Source organism: Mercurialis annua, linkage group LG3 (assembly GCF_937616625.2).
Source record: "Mercurialis annua linkage group LG3, ddMerAnnu1.2, whole genome shotgun sequence".
In the NCBI taxonomy this organism is placed as follows: domain Eukaryota; kingdom Viridiplantae; phylum Streptophyta; class Magnoliopsida; order Malpighiales; family Euphorbiaceae; genus Mercurialis; species Mercurialis annua.
In genome coordinates, this window is record NC_065572.1 from 9,142,076 (window position 1) to 9,168,896 (window position 26,821).

Genomic DNA, 26,821 nt, shown 5'->3' on the forward strand with positions numbered 1-26,821 from the left:
GGCTAACATACTAACAAGCACGGAAACTTCGACAAAATTGCGTTTTCCGTTTCGGAAACCGGAAACTCTTGGACACCCGTACAAAACGTTTTGGGCCGTTTCTGTAAATAATAAAAATTAAAAGTTTGTAAAAAAAATTAAAATTATTACCCACAAATAAAAAAAATCTAACTAATTATCCATAAATTTTACATTCGCATTGCCCACACAATGCATCAAATATACTTATTTGTGTTGAATTATATTATATTTTTTTATATACTTATAAAATTTTAAATATTTAGTAATTAAAATGAATTATTTTGTTAATTATCATAAATATTTAGATAATATTTTTATTATTTGCACGTTCCCTATATTTTTGTTATTTGCACGTTCCCCCCACGTTTCGTGTCCTTCATTTTGAAAAAATTTCGTTTCCCCATGTCCGTTTCGTATTGTTTCCGTTTCCCGTTTCTGTACTACCTAACTAACATATCATTGGTTTGTTGTACGAATGACATGGTGCAACGGTTGCGTGCAATAATTTTCCTTAAAATTTGGATGAAGTGCAATTCTTGATCACTTAGATATAATAATTCAACTACAAATTCAATTAATTAATTTTCTAATTAAGGGGAATTAGTATATTCCCCTCTATCTCCCACAAGTGGCCAGTGTGTAATCTAGGTAACAAACATTCAAATTAATAGGAAAAACAAGAAAATAAACAAGAAGTATGAATGAATATAAGAAATTAGTTGTTGATGATCAAGATGCTAATTAAGGAGAAAAACAGTTAAAAGTTTCAGACCTGTGGTTGGAGCAGCATGGGATTATGGTGGAGAAATATTAGCAAAATGATGCAATTTTCAGACGTCATCAAATGCACTAATTTCTAATGAAAAAATTTACAACAACATTTGGATCTATTAAAATTGTTTTCATCTAAGTAGTATGAAAACGGGAAAGACATTTTTCTAAAATGAAGGACATGAAACGTGAGAGAAATATGTAAATAATAAAAATATAGGATTATATTTATAATATCATAAGTTATAAAATGCTATAATTGTGCCAATTAATAAAATAAACCAATATTATTAAACCGAACAAAAATAATAAGATGAGATTTATTCTGGATAATATGAATAATAAAAACTGTGGGTAGTTGATCAAAAAAATTATTTGTTCGAGATTTTTTAGGTTTTTTTACAAGTGACTAATTTTTTTTATTTACTGAAACGGCCCAAAATGTTTTCCTGTGATTTTTTGAGAATTTCTGAGAATTTTCGGTTTCAGAAACATTTCTAAACGGGACATGCAACTTTATTAAATTTTATGTGTTTCTTAGGCTGTCATCAACTAGAATTTTTTTAACAGGATTAGAGATTTAAAAATAGAGATGCATTTATAAAATAATCATTATTTTCAATTTGCCGGTTTAATTTTTTTATTAAATCCAATTTTAAAATTTATTGTTGATTAAATATGTATTAACGACTTTATAATGAACTAGTGTCGTCGTTGGTATATGCGGAATTTAATAATATCGTTCTAGACATATCTCTTGTCGATTTTACTAGTTTGATTGAACTTTTACTACTAAATTGCAAGTATTTTCATAATGAAAAATGCTATAATTCACCACCTAATGTACTCTTTAATTTTGTATATTTTACTAGAGAATGAAGGAATGATTCAATTTTTATCAATAATGTATATTCAACACATATATATTAGGAACAGGAACCAACGGGTACCATGAATATGTGTAACTTTTCATTAAGTTATCACCTTTCATGGAGTTGCAAATTTTCATTAAAGATATTACACCCTTTTCATGCAAATCTATATAGTTAATTGGGATCGGGTCAATCCGTCATAAGCGACCCTATTCAAATACCAACATCTCTCACTCGTACATGACGGGTTAGACCTCATTGCAATATTCTCTATTATAAAAAATATAACCATAATTTCATACTAGTACATAAGTCGTGCGACTTAGCAAGTATACCTGCACTCGTTAGTTTATAGCTATGCATCTGTTAGGATCGATACAACAGTTTCTACCCTTTAAAAATAAATCATTGTTATTCTCGCAGCACCATAGATTTATCCTTTTGAAATGATAAACTCTATTCTCTCTCAGAGCATGTTAAAAACATATATACTTGTTTATTCATAATCAAGTCATATTTTTTAAAAAACTGACAAGATTGGCAGGTTATGAAAACACTGAACCAAATATTTCTTTCTCACTCAAAGTGTATAGTTCTAAACACAACTGGTTTTCTAGACATGGTCCGTAGGCCAATCATCCATAACCATAGGTAGCAAATTAAGATAGCAAACACCATGAATAAAACGTAAATAGTAGTAAAAAGTATGAGAGTACAATCAAAGGGATATACTTATCCTTTATAGTGTTACACAGTGAAGAAGTAGGGAATCATTCTCCCACTACTTTTTTGGTCGTTCAGGTACACATTGCATGAATCATGTGCTACAGTATTCTTTATATATTTGATGTCAAATAAAATATTATACAGATCTTAGTTCAGTCATTTTTTAACGCCTAACTTAAATTCTCATAATTCTTACTCTTAGTAGGTAATAATGAGAACTCATATCCGGCTATCACTGATCACTTGGATTCAGGCAATCCAAATCGGTTATAAATATAGTATATAACCCCATCTCATTCTCTTGATGCGATAATTCTAACATCATATATCATCTCCACTCTCTCAACATCTAGCGCTAGAGGCAACAACTCGTGTGAGTGAGCCTATCTAAAATTTGTATTATATCTTTGTTGAGTCGTAACAAATAACACGTGATATAATAATATAATAAAATTAATGACAAAACATAATATTCATTTTTGCATACATATAATGAGTACAATATAAGCTCAACAATATATTTATAGATAAATACAATTATCTAAATTCTATGCAATCCAAAAGATTTAACATGTGCAAGAAATACATCTCTTGAAGATCAACTACCACTTTAACGCATAGAAATATATTGTACCGCCACTTCTCTTCGGACAACTATATCTCCAACGTAGTTATACTAGCTAACTCGGCCAACTACGAACATATGTTTGGGTGAGTGCACATCATAACATACCTTAAACTTTCTATAGGACTAGCATTTGGTATTGTGGACATTTCTCTCTTTATTCATGTGGATTATTAGGATACGTTGTTAGACTTAAAAATTCGTATTTTGAGAGTATTCACTGGCTTGCAAGTACTCGTAATTAAGTATCCTAAAACCTTTTGGAAGCCAAAAGTTTCTTATAGCGATCTTTTATTTTATTTTAACTCTTAATATGTGGTTTGCTTCACCTATATCTTTCATATACTCTTTATCATTTTCAGTAATTAAAATAGCATCGACATAAAGAGATAAAATTGCAAATTTATTTTTTGATTTTTTAATGTAAAAACAGTAATTTTCATCAATCATCATAAAATCACAAGTCAAAAATAGCCATATAAAATTTAAATTATCACTGTGTGGATGCAATTTTAAATCTTTCCATTGCAATTTTTCATCATTCCTTAGCACGACATCATATAGTGAAGTTTTCTGATATTGGAATTATTTACACTGGTCCAAAAATGAGGGATGGACCATGGACTAAAAATGGGATGATATGGGAATGAGCCTGCATAGCCAAATTACATTAGGATTTATCTTTATTTTTTTATTATTTAAATAAGATATCTAATCTCATTAGAGTAGGATTTCTGAGTTTGAGTTTGATTAGAATAATTTTTTTTTTGGGGGGGGGGGGATGTTATTATCTCTATAAATAAAAAAAACAAAACTCGGACTTCTCTATTTTAATTTTCGGGTTCAACTTTAAATTAGGAGTAATTTGACATTGATTTTGCTTGGATTTCTTAATTCCAGAATTAATAATGATTTTCCTCAATCTTCACTTTACGCCACGCTGACTCCATTTTCGTCATAAGGGGCGGAAATAGACCAAGTGAAATCTCCATAGTATGTAATCCCTTAGATTTTGACACTGGACCCGCTTGGACTCCTTAGTCTCCAGATTATTACGGTACTGGACATATTTCCGTAACATTCTTTTAACTCGATCGATTAAAGCATCAAAATTGACAGAACCCATTATAAATTGGGCTTCTTACCCAAACAACCAACTTACCCTAAACAAATACTTTTATACGGACTAAATTTTCCTATATGAAAACTACCTTTCACGCGTTAAATAATAACTTTTATACGTTTTCTATATAAACTGCCCTAACTGCACAAAAACTCACAAAATCGTTATTTTCTCTCTCCTCAATCAATTCACTCTTCCTCTCAGCTCAAATTCTCTCTCAATTTCACGATCACCGGCTCCTATTTTCTCTCAATTTCACGATCACCGGCTCCCATTCTCTCTCAATTTCACGATCACCGGCTCCCGTTCTCTCTCAAATTAACGATCATCGGCTCTTCTTTTCCTTCAGCTCCCGTTCTCTCTCTCCATTCACAAACTCTAAACTTCAATATCAACAGTTCTTCTTTTCCTTCAGCTCAAGTTACAAGTTTCTTGCTGTATACAACAGATCTGAGATTTCAGATTCAAATATACAAGAAATCTTCACCTGAAATATAACAGTTAAGACATTACAAATTCATATTTGCTATGTTGTTGATGAGTTTAATTTTAATATAATTTTTAATGTTAGTTATATAATCAACAGTAACTATCATGCTATTTTCTGTTCTAATTTTTAATGTTAAATTGTTGATTTCAATACAGGAATGGACAACATTGCAACTTTTGTTCAGTATAATGGTTTTTGGAATGATAAGCTTCAGTATACAGATTTTGCAGTTAAAGGACTTATAATTCCAAGAGAATGTAATATCTCTAATCTTCAACAATTATTGGCAAGACAGCTGGAAATAGATTTAGAAGAAACATATGTGCAAATCAAATATCAGGTACCAAAGAATTAATAATAGTTTAAATACTCACTCATAAATATTTATGTTGATTTGTTGTTACTTTCTTGTTGATATTGTGTTGATTAGTATAGTTTTTCTACATAATACATTTATTTTGTTTCCTTATGTTGGTTTTTTGTTGATTTGTTGTTATTTTCTTGTTGATATTGCGTTGATTAGTATACTTTTTCTACATAATACATTTATTCTGTTTTCTTATGTTGGTTTTTGTTGATTTATTGTTGATTTATTGTTGATCGTTTGTTGACATTATGTTGATATGTGTTTGAACTGTTCTTCAATTTCATTGTATACAGGTTAAAGAAAATTATCCACCAATTATAATTCAAGATAATGATTCTTTGGATTTCTACTTTCAGATGAGAAGCAAAACAACAGATCCAACTCAATTTCCAATTTGCATAGAAACTCACAAAAAAATAAGAGATATATCATTCTATGTATCATCATCCAGATCAATCCAGCAAAATGTTGACAGAAATGCAGAAATTTGTGACCAGCAAGAATACTCAGTAAATGCCCTTAATTCAACAAATGTTGATAATTCCAATTCAGTTTCAAATATGTTTCAGTACGCGATAGATATGGGAAATCAGTTAGATGAGGATCAAGAAGTACAAAGTCAGTATGTAGAAAGCATGTTGATTAATGAAATAAAGCCAACAGAAATTGAAGAAGGTCAAAAATACAAAGACAAGCACACACTCAAGACTATATTAAGCATCTATGCCATCAACAATCATTTTCAGTTCAGATCTTACAAGTCGTGCAAAATTGAGTATATTGCAATATGCAATGAGCACGGCTGCGACTGGAGACTAAGGGCGTCGAGAAACAAAAAGTCAACTGCGTTCGTTGTTCGAAAATTCAACAATGTACACAGTTGTAAAGTTGGGGAAAGGATGGCTAATAAAAGGCAAGCAACATCAAATTTGATTGGACACTTCATAAAGAATAAGTATTCCAACGTCAAAACTGTTTACACGCCTGCCGATATTATTCGAGACATGAAGAATGAATATGGAGTTGACTTAGCTTACCAAACAGCGTGGAGGTCAAAAGAAAAAGGATTGGAGCTTACGAGGGGACATCCGGCAGAATCATACCAATTGTTGCCTTCCTATCTCCACGCGCTCAAAACGACAAATCCAGGTTCTGTTGCTGAACTCGAAACAATTGAAAAAAGATTTCTGTATGTTTTCATATCATTAAATGCTTCAATTAAAGGTTGGGGTTTCTGCAAGCCTGTAATGGTAGTGGACGGTACGTTCCTAAAAGTAGCGTATGGAGGAACTCTTCTAACGGCAGCAACACAAGATGCAGCCAACAAGATTTTTCCTCTTGCATTTTGTGTCGTAGATTCTGAAAATGATGATTCATGGGAATGGTTTTTTAAGAAAATTAGAGAAACATTCGGCATGAGAGAGGGCATGTGCATAATTTCCGATAGACATAAGAGTATTGAAAATGCAATCGAAAAAATTTACCCGGAAGCAAATCATGGCATCTGTACTTACCATCTCTTCAACAATGTCAAGGCAAGATATAAAAGAGCAAAAGGTGAAATAAGAGAACACTTTTTTGGGGCAGCAAAAGCATACACACTTGAGCAGTTCAACAAGCACATGGAAGAACTTGACAAATATGACCCAAAGATAAGAGAGTACCTCACTGATATTGGTTTTAAAAAATGGACGACACTCCATTCCTCAAGTAATAGGTATTCAACAATGACTTCCAACATTGCCGAGTCTTTAAATGCAACAAACATAGCTGCAAGAGAACTGCCCATAACGACAATGCTCGAGTTTTTACGTTCCCTTGTGCAAAAATGGTCTCATGCAAACAGAAATTGTGCAAGATCATTAAAGACAGATATGACAAGGGTTGCTGAAGAAATATTGAATGAAAACTACATTCGATCTCTGCATCTGACGGTAAAAACTTTTTTATGTAACTGATTTTGGTTGTTGATATGTTGTTGCCATGGTGTTGACATTATGATATTTGTTGATATTATTTTATTTGAATTGAGAGAAAATTAAATTCTTTAATGGCATTACTCAAACATTATTGGTATATGGTTGACATGTTGTTGATATTGTGTTGATGAGCAAAAGGGAACATAAATTTCTTAAATGATATTACACAAACATTGTTGATATATGATTTACATGTTGTTGATATTATTGTATTTGAATTGAGTGAAAATTAAATTCTTAAATGGCATTACTCAAACATTATTGGTATATGGTTGACATGCTGTTGATATTGTGTTGATGAGAAAACGGGAACATAAGTAACTTAAATAACATTACACAAACATTGTTGATATATGGTTTACATGTTGTTGATATGTTGTTGATGTGGTTGGGTAAAAATTTATTTCCTAATTTAATTTTATATTATCAGGTCACACCTGCAGCTGACAATTTATACACTGTCACAAAAACAAAAACTCCCTTCTCAGTGGATTTGGAAAGAGGAACATGCTGTTGCAGAAGATTTCAAACAGATAAAATACCTTGTGCACATGCAATTGCTGTGATTAGGAAATACAACAAAGATCCCTTGTTATATTGTTCTAAGTACTACATGAAGGAGACATACATCAACACATATGGCAGCACTGTCTATCCAATGACAAATAAGTCAACATGGAATACACCTCAAGAAGTTAATGATGTAATCGTGTTGCCTCCTGAATCAAGAACAAAGTCTGGCAGACCGAAGAAGAAACGCATATTGGCGGGAAATGAAAAAAGGTTAAAAAACAAATGCGCGGTTTGCAAGAAGGTGGGACACAATAAAAAAACATGCAAAAGATGATTGAGATTAAAAATAAATAGTTTTATTTGTATCAAGTAAAAGTACTGTCATTGAATTTCATATCTTTCATAACATATTCAGTAATCTGATTGCAATTTTCAATTTTATAAAATACATGTTGACATATTGTTAATATCATGTTGATATTTCAAATGATTAACAAAAAACTTTACGTGGTCATACTTTTATATTGATAATCTGTTTACATGTTGTTGTTAATATGTTGATAAATTGTAAATTAAATAAATAATTGTTCTCATTTTACAAACATTATCAATAAATCAACATCCTGTGTTGACATTATGTTGATATGTTGTAGATAATACTTATGATGAAGAACAGAAATACAACAAATTCAAATAAACTGAATTAGATAAACAAATTAACATTCCTGTCCTCAAAATAATATAAAAGATAACATCAGTAATTCAAATAAAAATAAAAATTATTCGTAAAAACAATAACAAACTAAAAACACTAAAACCAACACAAGAATTCACAAATTCAACTAACTATTTCAAAGCAGGATCCTTGTTCAGTTCTCTTCGAAGCTTCACTGTTCCTTCATCCTCACTTATGTAATTGGTTTCCAACTTCCATCTCCCATATGTAATCAGGCCATGACAAAGCCGGTTTCGATACAATTCCATTTCTTCTACAGAAAATGATGAAGGAATACGCTTGCCATCAATCAAACGCTCAGCAAACAAGCAAATAAACGCCCCGCAATCACTACAAAATTAAGAAGAAATTAAAAAAGCACAAAAAAGAACATGAAATACAAACTTATAGGTAAACGGAATAAATAATACTAACCTCTTAACTTGAGTTGGCAAATCAGAAACATTGTGAAAAGAAAATGAACTGTATCTGCTGTCGTAGCTCGAAGATAGCGCAAATGATACAGATTCCTTCCTCAAATCATAGAACTTGGTTTGTTTCAAAAACAAAGGAAGGTACTCTGTAAAAGCTCCTATTACAAGTTCTATATTCTTTTCAATCTTCTCAGTCTTGTAAGAGTTGTAAACATACACCTTGCATTCTTCAAAATTTACCCGCACAAGTATCCAATGATTTGGATCTAAAACGAGCAAAGGGCAAAGAAGTTCATCAACATCTTTCCAAGGCTTACCGTAACGGCAGACTCCTCCCGAAAAGTATACAAAAAGGGTGTTTCCAGCCCCAACTTTAAATACATTCGGTGAACCAGATGCCTTCCAAGATTGATATTCTGACACTAAAATCTGGCTGAAACAGCTATCCGTAGTTGAAAATTTAATTTTCTTCTCTTTCATCAATTTAATCCTCTTCCTCAAGTAGTAAAAAATAACATCGATATGCTGTTACATTCAAAAACATATTAAAGGAAGTATAAGTACAACACAGCAAAACAAAGCAACAAAAATAAAACTAAAACAATAACAATACACTTACGGAAGTAGACAGTTCGCCACCGCAAAAATTCAAAGTATGGAAAAAAATCTTTTTTGTAAGTGCATCACCGCCAACTTCCAAAGGAGGATTGATTACAGAATATTTACCGGTAAGGCAACTATAGAACAAAAAAAATATTAAAACAGCCAATATAATAATATGCAAAACTAGTATATAACAAACAAGAATAATAAATGTCAATTACCAGAGTTTACTATTCCACCCTTTCTCAATCCAGTTAAAAATTTCAACATCTCTAAACGCATCTGAACCAGTGTAATCACTATTGAGGAAGGGGCAAGGAACGTCATTAAAAGACAATGCAGTCCCATCTACAATAAATAAGGAAAAAAAGTCAACAGACATAATGCATGTTGCTATGGTGTTGAAACTATGTTGATATCATATCCATGACATGTGTAAATACAAAATAATAACATAAGCTAACTGTTGATATCATGTTGATTGGATGTTGATTTCAAATTCTTTTTTACAAAATTAAATAAAAAGTATAACAAACAGGGTAACAAAGAATGTTAACAATTTCAAATAAAAAAAACATAAAATATATAAAACATTACCAGGTTTGCAACCAGCTTCAATTAAAGAAGCAATATCACGACTCTTATATAAGGACGCAACTGTTTCATCCAATGTAGCAATCACAGAATCACTAAAGATTTCATCTGAATCCAAAAAATGAGTTGGATTTGCATCAGCCATACCAGTATCTTCATCAGCTTTTTCGGCATTTGCTCCACAATCTTGAGCAGACACATCCTTAGTTTTCCCATCAACATTCGACACAACAGAAGTCGCTTCAGCCTTCTTAAGCTCATAGTCATTTTTCTTGTTATCGTCCTCACTTTCAGACGAAGAACCAGACAGGTCACGTGCATCACCATCATCACCTTTATCGTCGCCACGCTACACAATAACAAATATATATAAAGACATCAATTTCAAAACAAAGAGAATGTATAAAAACAAAATAAACAAATTATATAATTATACCGTAATATTTTCTGATTTTGCAAAATGACGTTCCATTTTGCTGACAAGATCCTTCAAAACACCTCCAATTTCAGCCATACCCTTCTCCATATCAACATGATATGTCTTTATTTCATTCTTCATAGCAGACATATCAGAAATAACAACTTTAAGTTGCTTTTCAACATCAACAACCCTCTTAGACATGTTGTTGATTTCCTGTTGATTGTTTGTTGATGCAGACAACAAAGAAGAAACTGCTGCATCATTGAAAACAGGAACCTCCTCATCAACAGAACTCTGAACATTCCGCCTACTCGCCTTCCTCTTTCCAGAGAAAAAACCATCCAGCATTAAAATCCTCATTTCTTCAGCAGTAGGCAAAATTCTTTCAAACCGTAGCTGCATTTAAATATTTAAGAATGCAAGAATCTTAGAAAATGATAAAAACAAGAATGGAAACTAAATAAAATTAAAATATTAGTAAAATGAAATACCTCCGATCCTTGATTATAAAAATTACTTTGCAGATCATCCACTGTAGGGGTAATACTTGAACTCCAATTCAAGCATCTCGGCACTTTATTACCGACAAGAGTGCATATCTTGCCATCAACAGTAGGAAAACACTCATAGAACAAAAACTGTAGAATAATTGGAAAACCGAGCAATCTACAGTACCCTTCATTCTTAAACTTCTTCGTAAGATCCTTACTTTTAAAAGACTTCAGCGTGTAATAGAAAATTTCTTTACCCCACGGGTAAGAGTTGTAGTCTTCCGAAGCTATAACATCCAAGTGATGAGCTTCAATGAGATTTGAGTCAAGTGCACACAGGAAATAAAGTTCCAATACATACAAAAATGCAATTTTTACAGCGTCTTCATCGGACTGCCACCGCTTGCACGCAAAACACTCAGCCACAGACTGCCTATTCAGTTTCGACAAACCACCAAAATACTTTTCGGCGAAATGATTGGCACCATCTTCAAACCCGACCTTCTGAATTTCACCCGTACAGTTTAAACCGGTCAATATAGCAAACTCCTCAATGCTGAATCGAACTTTTAATTGGCCAACAGCAAACCACATCTCATTTTCTCCAGCATTATCAAACTGCCTTGCCAACATAGAATGTACAACCTGACCTTGAAAATTACACGAAGGCATATCCAGCACAAAACCAAAACAAGTCGCTCGAAACATTTCCAGCTGCGAATCAGTCAAGTGGCTCTTCAATTTATCAACAACTTTATGTTTCATGCAATGATCAACCCTTGTCGTAGGAATCTCTTCAAGTTTCCAACGAAGAGACCACATCTATTGACAAAATTAGCAGATAAAATGAGCAAAATATTAAACAAAACACATTCAAGCAATGAACATAATATTTACATTATGACTTTTTCTAAATAAATCTTAAAATAAACAATGTCAACAAGATATAAACACAATGGCAACATAAATACAACCAATGCATGAAATTTTTTAAATTTCAAATTTGAAAAGAAAGCAACATAAAATCAACATTATATAAACAACAAATCAACATATATATAAGTAATTCATTTTTTTAATTCCAAATTAAAACAAATGAAAGTAAGATAACATTACAAAACAAAAGAAAGGTATAATACCTCTTTCGAAGCATCATTCAAAACCTTTTCAGGTTCATGAGTTGCAGTGGAAGGTTTCTTCTTTGAAGAAGCAGAAGCTGATCTAGTCTTAGCTGACTGTTAAAATCAACAACATAACAACCACTTGTCAACAAGTATATAAACAAAAAGTAATAAAACATATAGAAACATAAACAAATAAAGACACAAAACACATACATCAAAAGACAAGGAAAAAACACAAACATCAACAAATAAGAAACATAACAAAAAAAGGCACTAAACACATAAAATCAAGTACAGAATACCTTAATCGTTGTCTCGGCCAATACTTCTTCAAGTTCAGAAGGTTCAGCAGAAGCTTTTCTCTTAGCACCAGCGTTACTCTTATCAGTTTTCTTCTTAATAGGCGATTTAGGAGATTTCTGTGACAGAAAATTCATACGCAATTAAATAAACAAAACAAAATAAAAATACATTCAACCAAACAAAAACAATATCAATACTGAAAATCAACATAAAATAAACAAGTTACATAGTTCATACCTTAGCAATTTTATCAGCGCCCTTATCATCAGCCGTTGATTCAAATACAACTTTCCTCTTCGCAGCAACGGGAGGTTTCTTTTTTACTTCTTTAACAGGAGCAGTCGCTTCTTCCACATGGCTATCATTCTTCGCAATTTCAAATGAAACATGCTTAACTGTTTTTTTGCCAGCATACGACGCCTTCAGCTTAGCCATTTCAGCAACGATAGAAGAAGCTCCACCCTTCTTTGAACGCTTCGAAGATCGCCCAGCCGGATTCACTAATGGTTCAACAGTTTGTTGTGAATCAGATTGAACAACTTTTGCTTCAGGAGTTTGTTTAACATTCGCAGCCGCAGCACTTTTCAGCCGACTTTCAATTATCATAGCTTTTGTTAGCGTTGGTCTAGGAGATCTTCGAAGCGACTCCACTGCTTCCCTAGCAATGTCTAATACGCTAGGCTGCGCAACAGTCTCATTCACATCAACATTTGGAATTTGCTGCGACAAATCCACTTCACTATTGTCAACATGTGAGGACTCGACTGCTCCAGTAGTTTCAGCAGCGGGAACAACATCATCAGGATGCCGGGATATGGCTTCATTGCCAACAGTTTCACGGTCCGACGTATCAGAACCAGAATCGAGCACTGAACTGCTACTTTCCGGTTTACGACCAGCCCTCTTTTTACCCATTTCAACAAAATATTAACAAAACCTGAAAATCACAAACAAAATATACAAATAACTACAACAAAAACAGAATACAACAAAATCAGACTACAAAACAGAGAGTAAAAATTTCAATACAAGCAACAAATTGGAAAAATATTAACAAAGCAACAACAAACCCTAAGTCATTTTACATAATGTCAAAACTTTAAAAATAGAAGCATAATTACACAAAAACATTTTTAATAACTGATTTCAAATAACCTTGAAAACCTAGAAAACATACAAACAATAATCAAATCAAAAACAAAAACACAGTTAACCTAAATTACAAACAAAATCAAATTCGTTTAATAAAATACAATGCAAGTACCTAATATAGTCAAATTAAACGAAAAAAAAACAAATAAAGGAAACTTACGGCTTTTTATAAGTGAAAAAATAAAAAAATTGGAGATAATGAAGAAGATAACTGAAATGTATGAGATAATGGAGATGAAAACTTACACGAATGTGATAATGGAAGAAACCGAGTAAGAACGTGGAGCACCAGAACTTTGATCGCAGCGATTGTGGAGGAGCAGAACGAGAATCACGGAGAAGAAGAAGAAGAAACCGCCAAAATCAAAGGGAAAAGCAAAAAACAGTAAGAAAGTTATAATTCAAAGCAATTAGGTTATAATTTTTATTTTGGGTGGTGTGAAAAGTAAATAATAAGTTGGGTCAGTATAAAAGTAAACCTGGCCCAAAGTTTGGTATATTGGGTAATTAGCCCTTATAAATTTAAAAATTTGAGCTACTGGATTATTTTCAACACAAACATCTTTTGGTGACTTAAATAGCTGAGTTTTTATTAATAACATACATATTATTTTTATCAAACTAAAACCGAAGTTCAGATTTTTCTATCCTAATCTTCGAATTCAACTTTAAATTAGAAGTAGTTTGACATTGGTTCTGCTTGAATTTCTAATCCCCGAACTAATACTGTTAATTTAACACTGAACCTGCTAGGATTCCTTAGTCCCCGGATTAGTACGATACTAGACGTATTTCTGTAACATTCTTTTAACTGGATCGAATAAGGATCAAATCTGAACATAATCCATTATAAATTCTAAAATTTGAGCTACTGAATTATTTTCCACGCAAACATGAACTCATAAGGCTATAATTATTTTGCCAAACTCTCAATCACCAGATTCCTCAGACTTCTTGGATTTCACCTCCTTTGCACATATTGAAATTGAATTATGATGCATCATCTCATAAAACTGCTAGGTTTGAAACTATAGCAATTATTGCTAGAGTTCATGACATATTTGTTAAGGATTGATTTTTAATGTTTTTCCATGAAATTTGGGATCCTAGAATTTTAAATTTTTTATTTTTTGGCGGAAGCAATGATTTAGCTAGGCAGTGGGATCACATAATTTTTGAAGGAGACATCTCTCAAATTTAACAAGCTATTAATAATAATCATTTACAAAATGCTCAAGCTTAGGGTATTAATAAGGATATTTTACATCTCAAGTTCATTTTTCAAGTTTAATATTGATAATCTTTCTTAAAAAAGACTTAATATTGAAATATAAGAGTATAGGGTCTAATGTCAAACAAATATAGTGACCAAAATGTACAATTTGCCCATGAACTATCAATTATGCATTCATGAGAGGCAGATCGGACCATACATACAGTACCACTTTAAAAGTTAGGATAGTCTTTTGCAATTTGAAATACCTATATAACATAGGTGAATTTATAAATATCGAGTCCCCCTAATTCAAAAATAAAATAAATGTACTTCATACTCTCTTAATTACTGAGGTAATATTTTTATTTGGATCCACATATTTCTATTTTTGTTGAAAATAAATTATTAATCGGCTTTTTTTTTTCTGAATTGACACTCTTGACAAATGAACCTAATGTTTATAAAATTAAAAATATAAAAATTCAATATATATTTATAGTGGAAAGATCTAATTAAAAAAATATATCAATATAGGGACTAAAGATGAATTTTGCCAAACATACCTATATATGTTTATACTTGGGTATGATATATATCCGGGTGTCTATAATGTTACACTTTTAACAATTGAATCCACGTACTAAAAAACGTCCACACCGTCCACTACCAATTGCAAATACATTGAGTTTTTCTGTCCATTTTCGTCTGTTTCTGTTAGAGACGAACTCAATGCGTTTATATAGATAGAAATGGACAAAAAAATTATTTTGGATAAAACTAATAGCATAAGTATCTAATAAATTAAAGATGTTTTTTAAAACATGAATTCAATCATTAAAAATGTAAAAAAAATGTAATATTACAGAGATCAGATGCAATTTATATGATAAAGAAACGTTTCAATTTAGGAGATAAAATAGTGTTGAAATTTGCTTGTATCTATAAACACTTCCCCTACTTTCCTACCTTTGCTCCATTGACCAAACTACACATCAGTCATGTTATGACCTAAAAAAGGAACCAAATTAATACACTTTTTTTTCGGATTTTTTTCTTTTTAAAACCAACCAGTCATTGGTCAAACTAAATCCATCATCATTTGTGGCAAATTTACCGGCATCCTTAAATTTTGGCCTAAACTCCATGACTAGAAAGACAACTTACTTTCAAGAAAATTGAAAGATAAGATGCATTTAGTGATGTTTATGGGTCATTGGAAGATATTGTAATGTTTTAAAAACCGAACCAAATCAACAGGTTCGATCGGTTCAACAATAGTACATTTGGACTGTTCTTTAAAAATTACATATTTTAAGTTCAACCGGTTAAAGCTAAACAAATTATGAGCTCGCGAATCGTTAAACCGATTGAGCCATGAAAGCCGGTCCATTTTTATATACTTTATGTATTATTTTAAAGTACAAATAATCATTTATAAAGTCTATTTATATTATTTTATTATTATAGGATTGTTTTTATTTATATTTTTCTTTCCTCTTCTTTACTAGCGATTTTTGCTATATGTTCAATTAACGATTAATATCCGAAAAATTCATAGACTTTACACGTTTTTTCATTTTAATCACGCCGTTTACAAATCGTCATTTTCATACATGAACTACCAATTTTTCTCAAGTTCATACACCGTTCAAAAAATAAGTGACAATTACCGAGTTGGAAACCGGATAATGACGTGTCATAACGAATCGGATAATGACACGTCAACAATTTTTGCCGAATATTTGAACGGTGTATGGATTTTAGAAAATTATTAGTTGTTGTATGAAAATAACGATATTTAAACGGCATGGTTAAAATGAAAAAACATGTAAAATTAGTGAATTTTTATAAAATTACCCCTTCAATTAATGTTGGAGGCTTGCTATAATACAATCAACTTTTTATTCGAATCATAAGAATAATTAATCATGCCAAACAATCAACTTTTTATTCGAATCATAAGAATAATTAATGAACAAAGGATCACTTTACCCCCTGAACTTGGCGCAAAGTATCAAAAACGTCAAAATTAGCAAAATGGGGTCACTTTTACCCTGAACTTGTCAAATTTGGTACAAAAACCCCCCTCCCCACTCTCACTTAAGAGAGTGAGATACACTCTCCGGTTTTCAAAGTGGTTTCGGTTTCTTAAGGTGGTTTTTGATAGAAAAAGGTTTAAAATAGTCCTAATTCTTTTTAAACATTTTAAATTAATACCTAATAATTTAAAAAAAAAAATCAATCCCTTTAATTTAAAATTTTATATGACAAATTAACCCCCAAATTTTATATATCTAACAAATTAACTTCCAAATTAAATTTTTAACAAAAATATTAAAATTTTAAAATATTTTAATAAAAAAAAAATTAAATTCTAAAAGACCCACGGGTCTTGATGAACAGACCCATGGGTCTGTTCATCAAAGATTTGATGAACAATTTTTGTTCATCAATTGATGAACAAAAATGTTCATCAAAAGATGAACAGATCCATCTGTTCATCAAAAGATGAACAGACCCACGATGGGTCTGTTCATCATTTGATGAACAAATTTTTTGTTCATCAAATGATGAACAGACCCATCTGGGTCTGTTCATTTTCTTCAAATGAAGAAGATGAACAGACCCAGATGGGTCTGTTCATCGTCTTCCTGGTCAAACGAGGAGCGGATCCGCTCCTCGTTTTGGCGAGGAGCGGAGCTGCTGCTCCTCCTCGGAAAAGAGGAGCAGCAGCTCCCTTCTCCGGCGAGGAGGCTCCTCCTCCTCGCCGGAGCTGTAAAAAAAATTTGAATTTTTTTTGGAAAAAATCTAAAAAAGCCCCTAGATTAATTAGGGTTGAATTATGATTAGTTAATATTTAATTATAATTAATTAGAATAAATAATGATTAATTAGAACCTCACTCTCCATTTAAGGTGCCACGTCAGCAGAGGGGTGTTTTTGTACCGGTTTTGCCAAGTTCAGGGTAAAAGTGATCCGGTTTTCCTACTTTGGACGTTTTTGATACTTTGTGCCAAGTTGAGGGGGTAAAGTGATCCTTTGTTCAATAATTAATCATGCCAACTTTGATTGTGAGCTTAGCATGCTTCATATATAATGCGATGATAAGTATGATTAATAGAATGCAAATAATTATTTTGTTAACAAACAAATTTAGCCTAAAATTATTATATCAAATTGAAAAGATATACTATTAAAAAGATGATAAAATGAGCTAAAGATGGAACCTTCCGAACTTCTCAATTTTTTTTGCCATATGTTGTTTCTTTTTTAATTGCTAATCAATACGGTTTTTAGGGTGAGAATTTTAACACTATATTGAATTGCAATGCACTCCAAATTATCTCTTCAGCAATACTATATACTAAATATCCTAAATCTAATAAATAACTTTCACTTATTAATAAAAACCGTGTAATATATGATTTTGGCCTAATGGTAAATTAAATATAAATCTTAACACATTATTACAATTTTAACCATTTTTTCAACTAATTGAATTCTCTCAATTTTTTCATCTCATGCAATACCTATTAGTTTCTTTTAACTTTTTTTGGCCATGTTTAATTTTGAATTTATTTCTTTTTTTGCTGTAATCATGGAAAAAGTTAGATAATTTATAATTAGAATTTAGCGCTATTTTTGATTTTTTTAATATTGAAACTTAAATTTTAAAAAATGAGTTTTGCTAATTACGGAGCTAATTTATATATTTAACTAAAAATTAGACCAATTAAATTAATTGAAAAATAATTGGCTAAAATTGCAACAAAATGTTAAAATTAGTCTATTATTATGAAAATTTAAAAATTTAGATAAAATTACAACAATTTATAAAGGTTTGAATTTATTTTACTATTAGGCCTGTTATTTTAGTTGAATTAATACTAGAAAGCTATTTATTACAAATTGTAAAAGTGTTTATGCATTAATTAAACAATGAAAATCGTTTTCTAATAAATATTTCAATTTTAAAGTAACTCTTCCAAAATTCACATTACTTTAGAGAATTTACATGAACAAATTCAATTACATTTAGATATAAAATCTTTTTAAATCTGTTATTATTTAATCCGATTTATATTTGCTTATATTTGTTTTTGTGCACATATAATATAAGTGTTTTAAAATTAAAAATAACAAAGATAAAAAAGGCCATGTTCTATAAAAGATAAAGGATGGGATTATAGCACCTGATTAAACAGAAATATCACATGGACTACCATGTTCTAATGGCACAATTTTAGTTTTGCATTTAATGCCACAATATGGTTCGGTTGGTCAATGTTTTTCTATGAGATGAAAGGTAACTATGCATTTCAGAATTTTGTTTTTACTTCTATTCAATGAATTACAATTTATGCAAGTTTCTAAGCTATTGCTTGAATCAAAAATTATATTTTCTCGAAAAATAATTATCTCATTTATATAAAATCGAGTATTAAGAGTTCTAAATCTAACCACGATATCGGACTAGAAAATCACAGTCAAAAAGATATTCCGACTACATAAAGTGCCATTAAAAAACGATATAATACATCAATGCGAAAAAAACTAGATCCAAATAAAGATCTAGGCAATGAGTATATAACTTTACTAATCAAAAAAACATTATAATAAGAAATTATAAATCTATCAAAAATTTACTACACAAATAAAGTTATAAAATTTTTAAATTAGTAAATAATTCTACACAAAAATGTCAAAATACATCCGGCTTGAACGATCTACTCGTTGCGAACACTATCAAGCGATCTAAAAGTTGGCATATCTTGCAACAATATTTTTATTTAGAGAAGAACGAAACTCATATCGAATAGATACGCTTAAAATTAGTTAAAAAACAACAGTAAAACTTAAAATGTAAAGTAAAAATCATTTATTTGTTGTAAAAATAGAAGGATCGATTGTGATAGTTATTATACTATGCATTTATTTAAGGTTGTTTGTCCTATTTTAATTTGATAAAATTAAAATTTTATTTAAATGCCATAGCAAGTTTTTTTTTTAAATAATTTTCAGTCAAATTGCATATTAAGAAATCACTCTTTTATTGTTTATACTATTTCATACTTAAATTTTAACAAGCGATTAACTAAAATTAATTAAATATATTTTTTAATACCAAAAAAACACTTATTGAAATAAAATTATAGTTTGGTCATAGCAATTAAAATCAAATATAATTAAAATAAACCGATGGTCAGAATCAATTATTTGCTATTGCTTGAGCTATATCACAATTTCTATTTACCTGTCATAAAACGAGATACTGTGTTACTATACCAATTTACATAAAATATAACTGCAGTTGAATTTATTTCAATATCTCTAATTATTTTATTATTATTAGAGAGAAAGAATTTGATGCTTATGAAAGAAAACGAACTCAATTTTTTTTTTTTAAAAAATTTAGATAATGCGCATCCCATTCATATATAGCTCATTGGTTTATATGTACAAGTTGAATAATTAGGGCATGTTGTACTTTCAGATAATTAAATACATAATTAAGCTCGCAAATAAGAATTAAATTCTCATCTATCAAGTAATTAATTTAAAAATATAAATGGTACAAATTAATTTTTTTAATTAAATTTGAAATAAAAAAAAAGGCATAATGAATAGTTATCTTATGAGTGCTAGTTATAAATTATTTAAATTTTTATTGGTATCGTATTTTATTTGATATTATATTTCCTTTCTAACCGTTTAACACTACTTAGGTTATGTTTGGTTCATGGAATGTAATAATAATGAATAAACTAACTATTTCACATAGAATAAAATAGCCATTTTTTACTTCTTAAGAGGAGTGTTTATTCCGTAAAATCAAGTAATAGCAATTTTATGGAATAATTATTCCATGAGCCAACATAAAAAAACAGACGTTCTATACTGAATAGCTATTACATTCCGCACCTTTTTATGAACCAAACATAGCCTTCTTCTACAATTATACACGAACAATTTTTCATTTTCAATTAAGCTTTTTCTGTTTTGCTTCTGCCAATGTCTACAATTATAAAGATTACCGGGAAATTGATGTGATGAAAACTAATTAGTTATAAATTGAGCCGATTATAGTAATTAGTATTATCAAATGAATTAATTACGATCTAGGAACATGAAAGATACTTCGATTGATCTTGATTTAAGAATTTGTTGGTGGTTAGCAAAAATTCAAGTTGGTTTCAGAACTATGTGGTAATCTAATAGTATAATTTATGAAGAGGGGCCATCAATTTTTATAATAACACGTGACAATGCTAGAGAAAAATCGTATAAATTTCATATATAAGCCTGTTTTAAAAAGAATTTGCCCCATAAAAATTAATAATAAGTTATCTACTAAAGCAAGACATGACACGTGTCATGTCGTGTATGCTCGAGAAAGAGCATGTGAGATAGTTTTGACAATCACTCACGTAGTTATTGTCCCAAACCAGGAAGAAGAAAACCAATTATACATGAGAGAGAGCTAGACTTCTATTTTATTTCGCCCTTTTTAGCATAACGTACATAAAATTCTTCATTTTAAAAAAAATATAAGCTCGTTTAATTAATTTTTATTATATAGGTCCTTAATGTTTGGCAGAAAGTTTGTCACTAAATAGAAATCCGTCGTTAAATGAATTTAGCGACAGGTTTTCGGCATATTTAATCAGTCGGCAAATAAAAAAATTAACGACGAATTTTCTGCCATTTGGCGACGGATTTTTCGTTCGCTAAATAGCAAAAATCCACCGGCAATGTTTTTAAATTTTTTTTAGACAATTAATTTAATATTTTTAGATCATAAAAACTAGGCTTAATTTCTTAAAAAAAAACTCACCTTGCACTTTTTCTCGTTTATACTTTAACCTTGTAAAAACATCATTTTTACCCAATTTTGGGTTTTTATGTTTTATCCCTACCCAAAAGCATACTCTTTTCATTTGAAAAAGAGTTTAAAACATCCTTTTTCTATTTTAAAAAGTTACAAACAAATCCTTAAACTTAAAAGATAATCAAATACATCCAAAAGTGGAGAAGGAGCGGCCGTTGCTCCTTTTCCGATGAAAAGGAGCGGCGGCGGTTTCTGAAATAATTTTTAGAACAACTAAAAAAATTATTATTTTAAATTTTTTTAAAGAAGATGATATTTTTGTACTATTAATAACATTAATATGTAATTAGTATATAAGTTAAAAATGAAGGATTGTTTTAAACTCTTTTTTAAATGAAAAGAGTACAATTTAATGATTTTTTGTAGAGATGAAACATAAAACCTCAAAATTGGATACAAATAGTGTTTTTACAAGGTCAGGGTAAAAAAAAAAAGAAGGTGGGTTTTTTTAAGAAATTAAGCCTAAAAACTATTCATTTGCACTATTATTTAATTCGTCGCTCACCGTCACCACCCACCCTAGATAGTTCACCCACTGTCACCCCCCACGAATTTTGTAAACTTTCCGGTAGGTTTTTTAATAAATATTTTCTAAATAGTTATTTTTTTAATAATTATTTTTTTAAATAATTATTTTTTAAATAAATAAATGATTAATAAATTGTTAATAATTGTTTTTAAATAATTATGTTTTTAAAGAGTCAATTTTTAAATAATCATTTTTCAAATAATCACTTTTTAATAAATATTCTTTAATAATTTTCTTTAATTAATTAATATTTAGCAACAGATTTTGAATCCGTCGCTAAAATTAACAGTGGGATAACTTCCGCTAATTATTTGACGAATTTAGCGACGAATTCAAAATCTATCCCTAAATTCGTCAGCAAAATAAGTTTGTCGCTAAAATCTGCCGCGAAATCTGTATTTTCTAGTAGTGGTGCATGTACGCAAGATTCAACGTTGATAGAGTTTTAATCAAAGTCTAACAAGGACTATGAATAATATTTTTGCATATAGAGGTAGCGACAGCACACTATAAAGGCAACATGGTCACGACGCCTTTATGTAAAGGCGCAATGGCCACGACACCGCTCTAGAAAGGTTCCATAACTAAAAAGTGGAGATATTCCACAACTCTTGAGAAGTTCAAAATCGTCGAAGAAAGAAAAACTTTAAAAATTACGACCCTAATCAAACCTTAAAAGATGAATATCCACATTTGAGACTTGAATGGTGGTAGAATTTCAATCATAATCTTGGTTTGGAGTCTCCAAAATGTTAGTAAAGTAATACAAGCTATGAAAGCATAATACGGAAGTAAGGACAATCAAACTCGGTATCATAGATAAAATCGTTTTCGAAGTATCCATCCTCATCATCTTCAAAGGCCGTATCCTCATCAGTCATTCCAGGTTTAGCAACTATAACATCAGTTGTTATTCCAGGCTAACCAACAACATTACAAGCTCCCAATCCAAGTTGAGGAGCAACATCAACTTTATCTCTACCAATAGTCGACTCGAGGGGGGCCTGCTCAAAATCAGCCTTCAAATCATCAATACCAAGGTAGAAGAGTGCTAACGAGTATCAAAATTTTAGTTGCATTTATGCATTCATATTATAATAGCTCATAATAATATTGCATGTTTACCCTCCTTTGCACAGAAACCTCAAACAATTGATTGCGCCAATAGATAATGTTGTTGACCAGAAGGGTACTTTTCTCCTAAAAATGTGTATTTCAAAAAGAGATAAATATGTCAACCAAATGACTAGAAGTGAAAAAAAAAAACAAAAAGCAAAAAGAAAAAAAGAGAAAGTATTGGCACTACTAGTTTTGATGTGATTATAGAATTAATGAGTGTTTGAATGGTTTTATAAGTAAGTTGATATGAATATTCAAATCATTTTTGAATTAGTTTCTAGTTCATCGACAATATATTTATATGTTCACGTAAGGAAAGAGAGTTATGAACAATATTTGTGATTAATTCTTCAAACTCTGAAAGAACATCGTCTATGCGCCAAGTACTCCAAGTGTGAATTCTGAAAGAAACAACAATCCTGGAACATGTGATGTTCTATATGTCATTAAGTGAATTTATGAAGATAAGATAGTTATCGAGTGAAAGCTATCAAGTTTAGTTATAGAAATAATAGTAATTTCTTGGATTTAGTAGAGTACTGTAGAAGTGGTGCTCAAGACTTTTCAGAGATCTTTGCACTAGTAATAAAGTTAAATTAGAAAAGCGTGAAAGTTAATTGAACAGACCATTGAGAGATTAGTACCAGAAATGTAAAGGAATTGAGGAAATAAGCAAATAAACAAAGGGAAAACGATAGAGCCACCAAGTCCCCCATCGACTAGGAAAGAAAAAAGAGACAAACCACGCTACAAACACTATAAAAGAGACACGCGCCTAATGGTGAAGGGGAGGCAAACCAAATGAAAAAACACCCATTATCTTATATTACCATACTATCAAAAGCCCCTAGACAGATTCGAGGTCCGATACCCGAGATCCAGCATCCCGTTCTCGTTTGTCTGTATCTTAAACTCGTACATCCAACTTCCGGATCCATCTTTGGCGCCGTCTGTGGAAAACTATTCTCAGAACAAATTTCACTGATCGGATCCAAGGATGGGGGAAGTTAGCAAAGACAACACCGAACAAACGACAAAGGAAAAAAGGGCCTTTGCCAGGTTGATATGGAGGATCGATTGAAGATAGTCCCTGAACCCCCATAGCTCTAGAGGCCACCGGGAGATCTAGAATTTTGTTCCAGGGCTTCAGCAGTCCGACGCCAACCTCAGAGTTCGGATAAAACCAAGAATTCCAAGAGGCCATGGATCAAACGATGGACGGTGCGATTAGGCATTTCCGGGAAGAAGTGGCCACTATGGTCAAAGAGGTGACTGAGTCAATCATCTCACAAACACCTACGTCATGATCCAATTTCAAGGATCGAGACCGTCACTAGGGTATGAGTATGGTAGTACCGAAACTCGTAACTAGCCTTGCAGATAAGCAATCATCACAATTAAACTTGTATAGAACTTGCTCGGGGGTAACCGAGACTCCAACCTATGCTATCAATTTATGTAAACAATTCTAATATATAAAATACAAATCCGAGCTCCAAAACATGCCTCATATATAAATAATCATATCCAAAGTATATACATGCCATCAACAATATAAAATAGTCGGACCACTTCGACAAACCAAAGTATGAAATAATCATAAATGACTAACTAGTTCTACTGCGGTCTAAGAGTATAAAACAATCGACTAGTTTTATTAAAACAAAAGAATCTCGGAGGGAAATCAAGAAATTGAAGACCGACCAACCTCTCAAATTATAAACTTGAAAAAATTAGGAAAAAAACGGGGTCTGATATACTGAGATGAGTTCATAATGCTATTTACATTTATTAAGATCAAAACCCTTAAAACCAAATCCTTTTATACTAATATACATAAGATTATGGAATAAAGTATTGAAATGAAACCCAAAGTCTATAACCAAAAGTAGATGGGAACAAATCCTCATCAACTCCAAAAGTAGGCCAGATATTGGTCAGCCAATCCCCAAGTACTTACCGGTGCATGCAGTCTCGATACAAGTCTATCGAGTAGCTCGTTCCAATCCAGATCCATAATCATTAAAAACAGTTCATAAACATTTGTAATACTAAAATAATTTGCGGTACTTAATAAAGCGGTAAATAACACTATAAACTCACTGCTTGTGTATCCACATGATAACCTTGGCAAGCAAGCTAACCCTGTGCAGACCCGAAGCACGAGCATTCGGCGGGTTTAAAAACAAGGTACAAGTTAAAAACTGTCACGACCCGATTTCCGCCTCGAAACCCGAGCCGAGACCGGCGCTAGGGAATGGGAATGGTTGTTCCGAAACCCGTAGCAAGCCTAAAACCTCTATAAATTTTTCGCCTCCTAAATATAAATATATATAAATCTAGATCGTACCTCGCGTACGACCCGTTTTCAGAAAACACCGTTAAAACATTTTTCCGTTTAACGTGGAAAACACATTCTGAAAATATTCATATAAGCGATATCGCACTTTCAGAAATGCTGGTTGAATAACCCTAGTTATTCTGACCCACGCGCATTTCTGAAAACCGGTGCGGTGGTACAGGGACTTAGCTCACGTGCCTTGCCTCGCAGGCAGCCCTGTTTCAAACCGCGCACCCGAACAATATGTTTAATAAAATATATTGATCACTTTCCTTTTCAAAGCGTTATATCAAACATATTTAAAAACATGCACAGCAGGCACACAAACGTAAGGCCAGCTAAAACTACATACAGTGTCTTTGCAGACCAAAGACACGAAGCTTGGCCCACCCGTAGGGGACACCATAAAACACCATATGCCTCTTAAGTAGCCACTTATTAGAGCTAGACAAGTCAGGTTCCTATCAGAGTATATAGACAAAGGAACCATGACGTGGCCACAGGCATATCAAACCTATATACACTATTGCAGCAGCTAAGAGTTTAAAGTGTTATTTACATAACAACAGAATAAGCTTCCCTGATGGAAAAGGATGGAAGCTCGACCAGACCCGGTAGCTAGGTACCTGAAAATGATAAACAACAACGGGGTCAGAAATATAAATATTTCTGAGTGAGTAGATAGGTTTACAGTTAAATACCAAAATCGCGTATAGACAAAATGTCGGTATATAAAAATATTACCAGTCCTCGATCCAAATGAAACCCTAATCCTGATTACGTTATAATGCTATCATATATATAATGCATATGCACAACTCTTGTTTAATACAGGATGTGCTGTATACATATGTATCACAGCCATCTTGACTCTGTATAGGGTTGCTGGGCCGGAACTTAAATCACTGCCACCTCAGGACTACCCATTAGGTTTAAGCCGCTTAGCAAGCATCTGGCTTAAAACCTAATCTCAATATGTATGCTTATAATATTTACCTCTCATCTAGTTCATTAACACCGGTGATCACACAGTCCTATTGTTGCCCAATAGATAGCTCGTTTCAGTGGATCTTCCTTGGCTAGTTTCATACTTAGTGCGATTTATGGAGTTAAAACAATTGAATACTAATATTCAAAAGTAAACAAATGAACTCACAAACACCGCTAGGTCTGGAACTTAATCCTGTGGTTGTGGTCAGACTGCTCGCTAGCTGGTCGGACTAAACACACAAAGCAAACAGGATAAAATACATCAATATATGTTTCCTATAAAACTTCTAGGTCCTTAAACCCAGATCTAGGTCAAACATATAATCATTTAAACATATAGCACTTATGGTCTGTTTTCTTTTAAAACCATATTATAGATTCTTGTTTTGAGAAAACTTTCTAACTTCTCTCTG

General features: G+C 31.6%; 3 protein-coding genes across 3 annotated transcripts; 1 reads left to right on the forward strand and 2 right to left on the reverse strand.

The window, feature by feature from the left end:
* The first annotated feature begins 4,785 nt into the window (after positions 1 to 4,785).
* On the forward strand, positions 4,786 to 7,821 carry LOC126672216 (uncharacterized). Its single transcript, XM_056105001.1, has 3 exons — positions 4,786 to 4,968; positions 5,289 to 6,929; positions 7,405 to 7,821. The coding sequence occupies exons 1-3, from the start codon at positions 4,786 to 4,788 to the stop codon at positions 7,819 to 7,821; spliced, it is 2,241 nt and encodes a 746-aa protein (XP_055960976.1).
* Positions 7,822 to 8,249: 428 nt separating this feature from the next.
* Positions 8,250 to 10,639, reverse strand: LOC126674513 (uncharacterized). The gene is made up of 6 exons (XM_050368964.2): positions 10,270 to 10,639; positions 9,837 to 10,182; positions 9,461 to 9,587; positions 9,256 to 9,373; positions 8,638 to 9,161; positions 8,250 to 8,553 (listed from the first exon to the last, which is right to left on the reverse strand). The coding sequence occupies exons 1-6, from the start codon at positions 10,612 to 10,614 to the stop codon at positions 8,334 to 8,336; spliced, it is 1,680 nt and encodes a 559-aa protein (XP_050224921.2). The 5' UTR covers positions 10,615 to 10,639; the 3' UTR covers positions 8,250 to 8,333.
* A 17-nt stretch (positions 10,640 to 10,656) lies between these two features.
* Positions 10,657 to 13,087, reverse strand: LOC130015239 (uncharacterized). The gene is made up of 5 exons (XM_056105002.1): positions 12,410 to 13,087; positions 12,172 to 12,288; positions 11,885 to 11,980; positions 10,746 to 11,567; positions 10,657 to 10,680 (listed from the first exon to the last, which is right to left on the reverse strand). The coding sequence occupies exons 1-5, from the start codon at positions 13,085 to 13,087 to the stop codon at positions 10,657 to 10,659; spliced, it is 1,737 nt and encodes a 578-aa protein (XP_055960977.1).
* Between the last annotated feature and the right edge of the window lie 13,734 nt (positions 13,088 to 26,821).